A 13,414-nucleotide genomic window follows, 5' to 3' on the forward strand; every position below is an offset into this window, starting at 1 on the left:
CCCTAGTGCTGCCTCAGAGGCGCCACATAGTGCTCAGCAAATCTTTTATCCAGGCTTTTCAGACACACTTATGCACATATCTTCTTGGTTTTCTATGTACCTGTCTCGAGGCCCTGCAGTATGGTACGGAGAAACTGTTCGGCTCTGAAATAAATGGTTGCTTGCCCGAAAGGGAAAGGTTATGGTGATACATCCTCTGAAAGACTAAGTTTTAGGTTCCTATTGCATAATTGGGATCAGAGGCTGTATTTCACTGCAAGCTCCACATGCTTTTATTCACTATCTGGAAATGAGTCAAAACTGCCCAATTTTCTTCTAAGCGTTTTGAGAAAACCAGATGTTTCTGAACTCCTCGTAGTCTAGTGATAAGTGCCATAGAAAATGGGCATGAAGAAACTTGTCAGTCTGACGGTATTCAGAATGAGAAGAGAGCAGAGCAATGAGTGCTTAAGGCCACAGATCATACACATGCTTATTTAGTGACTATCATCTTTCTTGTGCACTGAATAGATAGGGAATCTTGTGTGTTTGCGTGTTTGTGACGTCCTCCGTGATCACCTAATTGATTTCCCTAGCACAATGTATATGCGTAACGGGTTTAATTCAGATGCCATTGCCTTCATTTGGCCTTTACCCTATTTGAGTAGTTGGCTTTGCTGGACTGCTATCCCTTTTACAGATTTACTAAGTTGCACTTTGATTAGTGTTTTTATATATCTTGCTCTCCCTATGTTGAGAATATACTGCCGCCATAGCAAAATATTCAACGGATAAATTGGCGGTTGCTTTTCTTCCCCTCCCCCCCCCCCCAAAACCAGAAAGATTATTAATTCTGTTACTGTGCTATTTTCTCTTCCCCTTCCTCTCCATGTGCAGCCTCAGATTTTCCTGAGCGCCTCTGTTGCTAATTGCTTCACAGTTCTTTATTACTGCATCAGTTTCTAATGGTTACTTGCACAATTGACAGATAGAGTTATGAATTAGTTTGGCTTTCAGGATACCCTTTTTTTGGTTGAATTTTATTTCCCCCTTCTTTAGTTTTCCCTTCTCCAAATTTCATAGAGTGTTTTGTTTTGGACTTAGAAGTAAACAGTAGTATTTATTTTACAATTAAGTGTGTCAACATTTGTCACTGATAATGCTGGCAAAGGAAAAATGTTCTTCTAATGGTTTGTTCTGTGTCCTTTTCCTACCATTACAATAATATTGGAAAAGGTTACTTTAATATTTTACTTTAATACTTTTAACTGTCTTCTTACAATAACTTTCTTGTTCAAGACCAGTATTCTACTTCCTTGCCCAAACTAAGAAATGTTTGGATAATATTTCATTGCAGGACAACTGGCCTGCTATTTTCCTTCACAAAGGTAATGCTTCATGAATAGAAGTCAGTTTTAAGAGTTACATCTTCCTTTCTTCCACTGTCTGACCCAAACTTTATTGACATTTCGGGACTTGGGTTGGGCTGTCATAGCTTTTAATTCTGAGTATCTAGTTAGACTAATTTGCTTCACAGAAATTTAACCTGCCAGATTTTGCTGATGGACAGAGCTTTTCTTCATACATTTTGTGAGATGATTTAAATTAATTATTCAGGTTCTGGAATACATAAGCACTATTTCATTAAAGCCTGTCCTTTCAAACCACTGCACCATTTCCATAAGTGTATTTCCTTGTTTTAACCTGGAAGGATCTATAGACAGCTGTTGACAAGTGTACTACTTACTGCTTGCAAAACTCTGTGGCACATCATCTATGCTCAAGCAGTGTATGCTGTTGCCAGCAGTGTTGACTGACAGCAAGCTTAGGCTTGATTTATCTGACTTAGGGTTATTATGACATTCTTGCAAGCATGAACTAATGCTGTTTCTTCAATAATACAGTGTAGCCCAGACCTTACCCCCCTTTTATCTCCACATGTCAACTCTGATGCCTATAAAGAAAGTCCGATGTCTGCCCTGTTAATTATTTCACTGGCAATGCATTTTAGTGGGAAGAGATAGGGCTGGTCGCTACTGGGGGCATGAGATGAATCAACTGAACATAAGAATGATGCCTGTCTTGCAGCTTTCTCAGCTGGAGGGGGAAGTAGTCTAGGAGATCAGGGTTGTGATTAGTGCATGAAGAAACTAGGGGCAAGCAACTAGCAGTGTGCACCAGGGGTCAACACTGGCTCCAAAACTGTCCAACATCTTCGTTAATGATCTGGATGGTGGGGCAGAGTGCACCCTCAGCAAATTTGCTGATGATACAGAACTGGGAGGAGAGGCTGATACACCAGAGGGTTGTGCTGCCATCCAGAGGGACCTTGATGGGCCAGAGAAATGGGCTGGCAAGAACCTCATGAAGTTCAACAGGGAGAACTGCAAAGCCCTGCGCCTGGGGAGTAACAACCCCAGGCACCAGTACATGGTGGGGGCCAATCAGCTGGAAAGAAGCTTAGCAGAAAAAGACCTGGGGGTCCTAGTGGACACCAAGTTAAACATGAGCCACCAATGTGCCCTTGTGGCAAAGGAGGCTAATGATGTCCTGAGCTGCATTAGAAGGAGTGTTGCCAGCAGGTTGAGGGAGGTGACCCATCCCCCTGCTCAGCAGTGGTGAGGCCACATCCGGAGTCCCGGGTCCAGTTCTGGGCTCCCCAGTACAAGAGAGACATGGACATACTGGAGAGTCCAGTGAAGGGCCACGAAGATGATAAAGGCACAGGAGCATCTCTCCTGTGAAGAAAGGCTGAGAGAGCTGGAACTGTTCAGCCTGGAGGAGAGAAGGCTCAAGGGGATCTCATCAGTGTGTACAGATACCTGAAGGGAGGGTGCAAAGAGGAGGGAGCCAGGCTCTTCTCAGTGGTGCCCAGTGACAGGGCCAGAGGCACAACCTGGAACACCGGAGGTGCCATCTGAACACATTTTCACATTGCGGGTGATCAAGCATGGCACAGCTTGCCCAGGTAAGTTGTGGAGACCTTGGAGATATTAAAATCTGTCTGGACATGATGCTGTCAACTGACTCTAGGTTGTCCTGATTGAGCAGTGGGGTCGGACCAGATGACCTCCAGAGGTCCCTTCCAACCTCAGCCATCCTGTGATTCTGAAACTGCAGAGAAATAACAGCATCACAGGGACCCCTTCTGACAATTATTCTTCCATGTAGATGAACAGTTCTTTTGTTACTTCAGATACATGTCCTGCATTCCTATTTCCTTAGGTCTCTTGCAGTTTCCTCTACTCCCTTTGGTCATACTCCCCGCAGCAGGCCACAGTGACAGGGCCAGCGAGGAACAGGGCGATCACTTGCTGGACTTTGGAGAATGGCTTCAAGGATTTCTGTGATGCACCATCTCCTGGATTTTAATAACTACTTTACTTTGTACCACCAAAGTCTCCTAAACATCTTTACCCTGAGCTACAGGTAGCACTGAGGGTCTACCCTCATCTCAGGTCCCGCGCCCAAGTTGGAAAGACGACGAGGAGGTTTTTTCAGTTTGTGCGTTTGTTTTTTTTTTTTAAACAGAAATACCCGCAGCATCTAGAAAGTAAAGGTGAATGCGTTTCTGGCCGGCTTCGGTCCCATTAAGCCGGACTCGCCCCCGACCGGGTGCTCTGCCTGCACTGAGGAGATGCCTTTCTCCCGCGAGGGGCACAGGCAGGCGAAAAACGGAGGGGGGGGGGGGGGGGAAAGAGCGGCGCGGCGCCGGGGGCCGCCTCCCGCCGGCCGGAGGCTCGGGCCGCGGTGAGGTGCCGAGGGCCGGGGGCGGCCCCGCCGGGAAGCTGGCGGCGCGGCGGGGCGGCCCTCCCGGGAAGAGGCGCGGCTCCGGCCCCGGCGCAGCCTCCGGGGCTGCCCGGCGCCTCAGCCGCCGCGCTGGGCCGGGCGCCGCGGGGGAGCCGGGCCGGCAGGAGGCGTCCTGCGGCGGGAGGGAGGGACGAGGCGGAGGGTGCCAGCGCTCCCGGAAACAGCGCCGGCCGGCGGCAAAGCGGCGGCGGCTGCCGCGGTGGGAAGTCGCCTCTGGTCCTGCGCCCTGGCCGCCGTCGGGCGGGCGGGTCGGTGCGGCGCGGCGGGCGGCATGGAAGCGGTGCCCCGCGAGGAGAAGCCCAACCCGCTGCGGGATGCCAACCTCTGCTCCCGGCTCTTCTTCTGGTGAGCGCCCGGCCGAGGGGAAGGGTAGCGGCGGCGCCGCGAGGTGCGGCCAGGGGCGCCCGGCGGCGGGGAAGGCGCCGCCGCGCCGGTGGCTGTAGCGTCGCTCGCCGCGCCTCGCCTCGCCTGGACGCTCGGCTGCGGGGCCCGGCCGGCGGCGGGGGGGATGCTGAGCCCCGGCTAAGGGCCCCCCGAGCGCGGCTCCCGGGAGGGACGGGGCGGGAGGGGAGAGGGGGATGGGAGGCGGCGGCGGCGGCGGCCGGCGCTGCCCGCGCTCCTCCGTCGGCTGCCGGCAGTGCTTCTGGCAGCCGCGGCTCGGCCCCGACCTGCCGGCCGCCCCGCGGGCCCGGCGGCTCAGCCCTGCCGGCCGGGGCAGCCCCTCGCACGCAGGTGGCTGCGGGGAGCCCGGCGCGGCGGGGCCAGGTCTCCTGAGGTGAAGCCGGCAGCCGGCGCCAGGCGGCCATCCCCGGCCGGCCGCGCTCCGGGGACGGTCCCGCCGGGGGCCTGCCCGCCTCGGGGAGGACAGCCGGGCAGCGCCGAGCACGGCCCCGCCGCTCCCTTGGAGCACATGTTTGATCCCCCCGGTAGCCGCGGGGAGGGCGGGAGCGTCCCCTGCCTCCTCGCCCGGGTCCCCCGGGTCGGGAGCGGGTGCGGGGCTGCTCCCTGGCGTTGTTCGGTCGCATAGCGGATCGCGGCCAGGTATTGCTCATCTCGGCGAGGCTTGCTCATCTCGCTTTCGGCGTGGGGCTTTCCCCCTCCGTGAGTGAGGTGGTTTCCGAGCTGCACAGCCGCGTGGGAGTTTCCCGCTGCGAGGGACGGCCGGGCAGCTCCTCTCATCCGCGCCTCAGCTGCGGTCGGCTGCCTTCACTCCAGGGGGGCTTGGGGTGTCACAGGGGTGCAACATGTCGCCACACAGCTCTGTGGGACCAGATGACTGCCAGTGCAGGGTTAGGGCTTGTTATCTTCTCATTCGTGGGGACTTTGGCATGGGTGTATATATAATTACTCAAAGCAGCGAGGAATTGCAGTTCAGCTGCGTAGTTGCTTTGAAAAATAATAGGAAAAGGCATGCAAAGTGAAATGGGAGAGAGCATCAAGCTCGTCTGTCTTAGCAGGTCCCCTCTGGAAGAGAGTGGAAGAGTTACAGGGGTACAGCTTATTCTGCTTTGCCTACTGTAGCCTGAGCCAGGGTGCACCAGCTGTGTTGTATGACGGAGGAAGGGGAAGGAAGAGAGGGCATGGCACGTGGGGCTCTGTTTTTGGAAACCTCTGAAACGCGAGTAAAAAACTCTTCGATCCTATAAGCAACTCTGAGCAGGTGGAGAAACCCCTTTTGGAAGGTAGGAGGATTTTAGAAGCCCTGACAAATTTTAGCTAAACAAATTTTCAGTCAAGGATATGTCCTCAGTGGTACTCTGTGCAAAAAGAAAGACAGAAATGGGAAAAAAAGAAAAAAGTTGATCTCCCTGCGTTCAGCATTTTGACTTGTAATTTCTTGCCGGACGCCAGGGGTGCACGTGTTGGAAACAGCTTTGCTAGGAAATCCAGACAGAATGGGATGAACCTCTGTTGGCCACGTAGCATTCCTGGGCTGCTTCTGGACTGTTTCCTTTCCCTTGCTAGGATCTTGCGGCATTACTGGTACTTCTGCCAAAAACAACCCAGCTAGATGTGAAAAAAGTGTGCAGCGGCTAGTTTTCTGACTGCTCCTATTGTCCTTCTTTTTGTGTCTTCTGTATCGGTCTCCATGTATTGCAGTGAAGTGTTCAACAGCAACAACAAAGTACCTTAAATTTCCCAAGTTTCAGGCATGCACCTGAAAGATTCCTTCTACCCCAAACACATTTGTAGGTTCTCGTTGTGCAAAGGGAGGAATAGGTGGAAGTCTGTGCTTGTGAGATGACTGGCCTGCTGCAAGTCCAGAGATCAGCTGGGACCTCATGCTTTGCAGTCAGAGGGTGGTGTACAACTGTAGGGCTTGTACCCTGAAAAGGGGTCTAGTGGGGTACAAAAAGCTTTAGAAGTCACTCTGTGTACTGTTTTTCAGGCTTTTGTAGCAGCATAATTCACTGCAGTGGAAATACCTTTCTAAAGTCTCTTCTCTTACCTGAGCTGCATGTAATCATTAAAAATACCAGCATATCCTTGTTATTTACCAGTCAGAAAGCATTAGTATTTTCTTAGTGAACATTTCAGCTGAAATGATGTCTGTAGTGGCTTAAATTGAGTAAGCAGGGACAGTCACTTTTCTGCAAGTTAATACTGTTTTACATAAAATCAAGGAAGTATTAAAACCCCCTTCATTAGCTGTAAAGCTAACTTTAAGAGTAGCTTTAAGAGTTGTTATATGCTTAGTAGAAAGGAAGACAGTCTGACAGACAGCTGTGAGAGCCCTGCTTCGGCACTGCTTCATTTTCGCTGCTGTCTCACACAGGATGTTCTGAGATGTTTTCAGCTGGAGAACTGGAAAAACAGCGCTTGAAGAGCGCTGTACTGGGAGGAGAGGCAACCACCACCTTGCGGTTGTTCGAGTGTGCCTGCTCTGCTCTCCAAATGCCAGGTGTTGGCTCCTTTTTGTCAATCAGGGTAGAAAGTAGGGCATTGCAGGTGGCTGGGCAAGGGTCTGTCTTATTTTAATTTTATTTATATTTTGCTCCAAAAGTGCAACTTTGCACTTCATAAGGAAGCACCCTCTCATTTGTTGCCAGTGGTGCAGAAGAAAAGCTAAAATTATTGCTTGGCAGAACCAGGATGAAACTCACAGAAGAAAAGTAGTCATGTTTTCATTGAATTATAAAACTAAGGTAATGAGCGTGTAGGCTGAAGACACATTCTTCTCCCATTGTTCAAAGCTTGTCTTCTTGCTTTTGGGTTGTGACTTTGACAAGTATGAGCTTGATGAACATTAAACACTCTAGTAGTACATTCATGGGAAAGCGGAGCATCTGGACTGTGTGTGAATATTGTTATTTTTATAATGCATCCCTTGTGTAATGTTAGTCTGAATGTTACAACAATAAAAAACTATTTATGACAGAAGTGTGAAGATCAGGGCCATTGCAAAATATTATTGTTTTCCATATTTCTCACTGGATTATCTATATTAACATAGGATCATCAAAGCCCAAATTATTGTTCCAGATGTTCCAGATATTGCTTTAACTACTGACCTCCAGAGTCACAAGGCCCCATGCTCACCAAACTCCTTTAAGCTCTAGCTGGTAGTTCAGTTACAGAGTTAGCAGTGCTCAGGTATATTTCTGATTTACTTCATCTAGGTTTTGTTGTTGTGGGTTTGTTTTTTTTTTAATTGCTGGCTCAGCTTGCTGGTGAGAATGAGGTCTTTGAAGGATGGATAGGAGGATCTGCTTTCTTTTTTAGGTCCAGCCGGGAAAGAGAATTCAGTCCAGTGTTTTTCATATTTAAACAGCTATTCCAATGTAGGAAGTGTTTTGAGTTTAAAAAGCCTTATACTCCATACTTTATGCCATTGAGAGTAGCACTTTTCACGTCTTTTTTTCTGCCGTGGGGGGTTACTAAATTAATATCTGTACAACGTAAGAGTATTTCTCTCTTCTAACTATTAACCCATCTTTGAGCTTCCATTTTCATTAAGTGGCAGGTATATTTTTATTTGCTTATAGCATTTGCTCCACTGATTCACCAAAGATGGTCTGGCTATAGAGAGTTGAATTTTTATGCAGTCTTGTTCAAGCATCACATACTGTTCAGTGGAAAGTTAGAAAACCTGGATAAGATTCAATTTTTAATAGACTAGGTAACTTTTTGCCCTTTAATAATGTGAGGAGGGCAAGCTGGAACAACCTGGAAAGGATATCTGGTGTTTTCGTTCAGAGAAGTGAAACAAAAGTGAAAGTCCTGCTAGATTTCATATAGTTATAATCTATTTTCAGTAATAATTCTAGTAATTACTTACCTGTCACAGGCTCACTTTGCCTATGACAAGTTGGCTGCTTTGGAGCACTGGACACTGCCAGCGTCCTAAGGCTGGTTGCCTTTTCACATCATCACTTGACATGCAGCAATTGACATTGCAATAACAGCATTAAAACATGAACTGAAAACTTGCTCCAAGGCATCTGCACAGTTATGATTCCAAGGAATAAATGATCGGTTTATCATTACCTGTTGGAGACTGACAGTGTTGTTCTTGGCTTACTAAGCATGTGCTTTAGGGAAAATGACAAAACCACTAAGCCTTCTTCACTGCTCTGAGTTGGAATGTAGTGAGAGAAAAGAGTAAAAAAAAAAAACAAAAACAAAACTTTACCTGTGGATTTAAGAGTGAACAGAATTGGGTAAGCAGAGATGTCTGAGTGCCAAGATTTTCAGTGGTGGCAGCACAGTATGTAGCTGTTTGTCTGACCAAATGGAGTCGTATCTCTTGTAGCAGTGTGAATAACTACATGCTTTCCTTAATGTCTTCCTCCTGTCTCACCCCATAGCTTAGAATCGGAAGGGCCGCTGACTGATTTAGTTGAACTTCTGAGTAGGTCTAAGTGTTACCTGTGTTTTAGGCTCTCTTCAAAAGCATATTTTGCATTGCATTAAAAGCAGTTAGGCAAAGGATTCATTGCCTTTCTTGGAAGTCCCAGCTAGAGCCTGGCGGTTGCCACCATTACAACCGATCCATGTTCCTTCCTGTGTCAGTGAGTAGATTTGCCTGCGAGGATTTTGTGTTTACTTCAGACAACAAATGAAAATATCAAGCAGCATCAGGCTTTGTGATTTGCCTGGGATCTTGCCTGATATCTAGTGAATTCCCACTGGCAATGCCTGAAGTTGGTGATGGTGATGATTCCTAGCAGATGCTGCTTTATAAAAATCTCTGAGTTAGCTAAGTTTTGGTTTATTTATTGACTTATTGGTGCAGGACGATTGTGGTACTGTAAGAAACTCTAAAGAAATGTGTAAGCATCTTCAGTATAAACAGAAAACACATTTTCAATAGCCAAAGTATGAAGTCACACTTGCTGCTTCTTTTTTTCCTCCTGATTGAAAGACTGAGGATCACACATACGTCTTTTTTTAAAGATAATGCCTTGTTTGTTCATTTATCAGATATTTAATATCCTGTAGTCAAATTTGAATCATTCGGTCTCTTGAACTACTGCATTCATTTGTAAGTTTTGCTTGTTTTATTGCAAGATAGCTGTATTTTGCAGAAGAAAATACTGTTTGAAAGTCATTGTTTATGAGCTACTGAAGTTAAAATGTGTGGGTAAAGAGTACTAAATAGATTATATGGACTAGGGCAAGTGTGTATAAACTATCAGAATGTTAGCATTTGCTATCTGCAGTAAATATCTGCTTAGATATGCAATTAGATGAACTGTTTGAGTACAGCTAAACACCAAGGTTATTTGCCTTTTGAATGCCCTACGTAAAGCATGCTGTATCATTTATTAGAGAAAATGTCCCTTTTATAATTCCTGCAAAACTTCAAAATTAGGAGTATGCTGTGCTGTTGTTTTGGTTTTGTGTGTGTGTGTTTTTTGGTTGTTTGTTTTTGTTTTGTTTTGGTTTTTTCCCCCCAAAAATCAGGGGTTTTTTTCCCACTTCTAAAAGATTCCTCAAGGTCTGAAGTGGAGTGGAGGAGGGATATAACACAATTAGGTTTTAGGAGTGGAAGGTTTAAAAGACCAGTCATCTATTTTATTGTATCCCTGGCACCCAACCACTTGTAATAGCAGTGTGAACTCACAGGGGATTTTAATTCTTCCTATTTCCACTACTTGCCAGAGAGGCTGTTAATACAGAAATTGCTACCGTTAGGTTTCAGCATTTGCATTTTCTTTTGGAAATTGGAATTGGAGACCATTGTGCTCGACTAGACTTTCTGCGTAACTTTGGTTTCAGGGTTTGAGCCTTTTTTTTGTTGTTGTTGTTTGCTTTTTTCCGGTTAAACATGTATGTGAGCTGTAACACAGTTTTGAGATGCGTTTTTCAAGTGATGAAGAAACTGTCTGCTCCAGCTAAGTTGTTTCAGTAGTTGTCTAACCTGAGATTAGAAACTTACTTAGATGACCAATTCTTTTCTGCGAAATTGCAGAAATCTTCCCTTTGCTCTATGTAACTACTTAGGCCCTACTTCAGTAAATAGCTTGTACTAAAATTTATTGTTATAAGGCATAATCTTCAGACCTGTGCATCAAATCTTTGGTAGTTTGGATATTCTTCTTGGCATGTGGATGCTGGGTTTGGAATCACTATTTTAATAATAGTCTTTGGAATACCGCAGGTACAGGTGATGCTGCTCCTGCATACCCTGCTTCCAGGCTCCGCAGAAAATGTTAGCGACGGTACGCTTCCCCCCCACACCGCCCTGTTTGCGTGTACTTCTTGTCATCTGGAATATTAGGAAGTATGTTAAAGTAATCAGATATTTCACAGAAGTGTAGGTGAACAGCATGAAAATAGCCAGCAATAAGTGCAATCAAATACCGACTGAGTTCCTGTTAGCATCAGAAAGTAGATGTTCAGCAGCTTAGCTGCTTACACTGTGCTGTGAAAAAGCAACAGCGTGGAAAACGAGATGAAGCTGTGTATGAAAGGTGAATACAGTCTGGCATTGGAACTGGAAGCCTGAAGGGTGTTTTTGAGTTACTATGTCTTTGAAGTAATTTCCTTGTATTCCTATTTTTTGCTACTGTAAGCGATGAGAAAAATCTGCTGTTTAAGCTGCAGTAAGCCGGGAGGGAAGTTGCGACCAAAACACCAGTTGAAAAGCACCTGAAGAAATACCAGAACTTATTCTGTTTACTTTATTAATTGTAGATGACTGCCTTGGTAAGGAGAAGTGGGAAAAGGCAGCTCACTGAGGAGAATGAGTGAGTGTGTGAAACAGATAGGTTTTAAAAAAAAAAATTACATGATGAGTACAAACTGTTGTGGTGATATTTCTGAATACTTGCAAAATAACACTGGAGACTGTCTGCGTGTCCCCTGCTGTCTGTACATCCCATCCCAACAGTGCTGCTCTGGACTGAGAGCAAGCACATAGCAGTGTTGGATTTGTACTGCTGGTATAAAACTTCAAGTCATGAAGGTGGGTAATGAACAGTACAGAACGAAGCTGGTAGACACCTGAGGGAAGCTATGGAGGATAAAAAACCGTGGATTTATAATCAGAAGGTCCTGCAAGTAAACCCCATGTATTTTGCAAAAAAACCCCGGCTCCAAAGTAGGTGATTAGAAAGAAAGAAATACGTGTTATTTTGCAGCTTAGTAGTTGAAGTAGTGCTTCCAAGCAGCTCAAGGAGATGAAATCCTAGTGCTATGGAAGATTTGAGTAAACAAAGACTCTCCTGTGCGACTGTTGAAAAATAACTGGACATTGAGTGTAAACGGATGGTGCTTGTAATGTAATGCACAAATAGGCTTAAGAGGAACGGGGAAAATGCAGTTTGTAAACTACCTCCTTAAGGAATTAGTTGATGAGAGTATACAGGATGTGGCTTTGACTGGGCGCTGTAAAATTACCTGGAAGTTAGATTTCTGCCTATAATTACAAATAAAGAAGGACAAAAAAGAAAAGATTTTTCTAATTAGAAAAGTAGTCCTGGTAGTCTAATTTTTTCTGACTTGGCCAGTGATAGAGTGAGGGCTTTTTTGAAACTGGTGAGAACAAAATTTTGCACTGTGTCGAGGAAGGCACTGTAATTAATATGTTAGTGACTGACTCTGGGGTAGCTGCTGGGAGGCTGGCATGGGCAACTGAAGCCTGTGGGTGCGCCCAGGGCCCCGACAGACACATCCTTTGGTCTTGGGACATTTTTTTGTTTGCGTCAGCTTTGTAACGTCATTGCAAGTGCTTCTTGGCTGGTGTTTTGTGACAGAATTTCTCAGTTCATATCATATATATATATTCATATATATCCTGCGATATATACATGTGTTTCACTGCTCTGCAGTGTGAGACTGGTACTTTTTTGAGCGTTTGCAAGCAGGACGCAATATAAATCCAGAGGTACAGCAGGTCTCATCCCTGGGTTAATGAACCAGTTGAGCTGGACACTGCTAGTATTTAATCTACCTGTCTATAATGTATTTCTTCCTTGGCTGAAAGGAAATTCCTTTGGGATGCTAGCAAACCTAATTTAAAAGCTTTCTCATTTAGGAAATTATGTTTCATGCTTGAAACAGTTGCATGAGTATTTTGATTGCATAATGACCCTGCCTTTCGCATAGCAGGGCCCAATTCTCTTGCGCACCATCTCTGTGAAGAAAGGGATGGCTTGAGACCTCCCCCTGAGGTCTTACTTCTCTTACAAGGTTAAGAAAACACCACTGTGTTACTTAGCTTTTCCTGCAGGGCTTAGAGGCTTTCCAAAATCCTGGTGGAGTTGCTCTAATTACAGCTGGTAAAAATTGCACTTTCCTGAACAACCAAGTAAATTGTGGCTGGTTGACTGTGTTGTAACGTTACAGGGTGTATAACGTCAGGGCCCAGGAGTAGGGAAACGCAGGAAGCGAGTGTTTATATTGTGGTCTTTGTGTATCTGCTGGTTCAGAAATGAATCACTTTCTTATCAGTGCTCAAGGTACTGCTGCAGAGGTGGAAATTTTAGGGTCAGAGCAGTGGGTTACTGTTCTGCAGTTGGCTTTCTCTTGGGTTTGCCCCAGGTTAGAGAGCAATTTATTTATTTATTTATTTATGTTGTAATCTTTATTCCTACTGACATCAGTATTCTGGCAGTAACAGGGGCTAATTCTGGGCTTCTTTCCAGACTGATGTCTTTGATCAGCTAATCGCCTTAATAGAATAGAGGCATTCCCAGCAGAACAGAAGGTACTCAGGATTCTTCCAGATATTTACATTTTTGTGTATAATTCAAACTAGCAAAAATTTGGGCTAAGCTCTTTGAAATGCATCATGTGAACCCTGTGTTTTGAAAGAGTGACTAAAATGAGGTGATGTGTAAGAACTAAATAATTTAACTGGACCTGGTTCGTTTGCTTGTTATGAGTGTGTGACTCGAGCAACAGCAGGCTGTGTGAAATAGGTTGGTCTCAATTCTGCTGTAAGTGTAGAGCGTTTCACGGGGCGTAATCTGCATGTGGCAACCTGGTGGAAATTTTTACTTTAATGACTGAATATGAACATTTGCTAAGTCTTCTGTCTGAAAGTAGAACTTCTGGCGTGAAGTTCAGGACACACCAGTGAGATGGTGAAACTTGAACTGTTCTTGCCATACTGAGAATTTGCAGTGGACAAATAGGAGACCTCATTCTTGGGCTAAAAGCTCTTCAAGGACTAAGC

At 45.7% G+C, this 13,414-nt stretch overlaps 1 protein-coding gene across 1 annotated transcript in view; it reads left to right on the plus strand.

Moving 5' to 3' along the window:
• Positions 1-3,965: 3,965 nt before the first annotated feature.
• The window catches only part of ABCC4 (ATP binding cassette subfamily C member 4 (PEL blood group)), a 156,213-nt gene continuing 146,764 nt past the window's right edge, over positions 3,966-13,414 (plus strand). Inside the window, exon 1 of the mRNA XM_064440683.1 lies at positions 3,966-4,134. Coding sequence (XP_064296753.1) covers positions 4,061-4,134 — 74 coding nt within the window. The 5' untranslated portion in view covers positions 3,966-4,060. The remainder of the gene's footprint in view (positions 4,135-13,414) is intronic.

The sequence above is a fragment of the Phalacrocorax carbo genome, chromosome 1, assembly GCF_963921805.1.
Source record: "Phalacrocorax carbo chromosome 1, bPhaCar2.1, whole genome shotgun sequence".
NCBI lineage: Eukaryota > Metazoa > Chordata > Aves > Suliformes > Phalacrocoracidae > Phalacrocorax > Phalacrocorax carbo.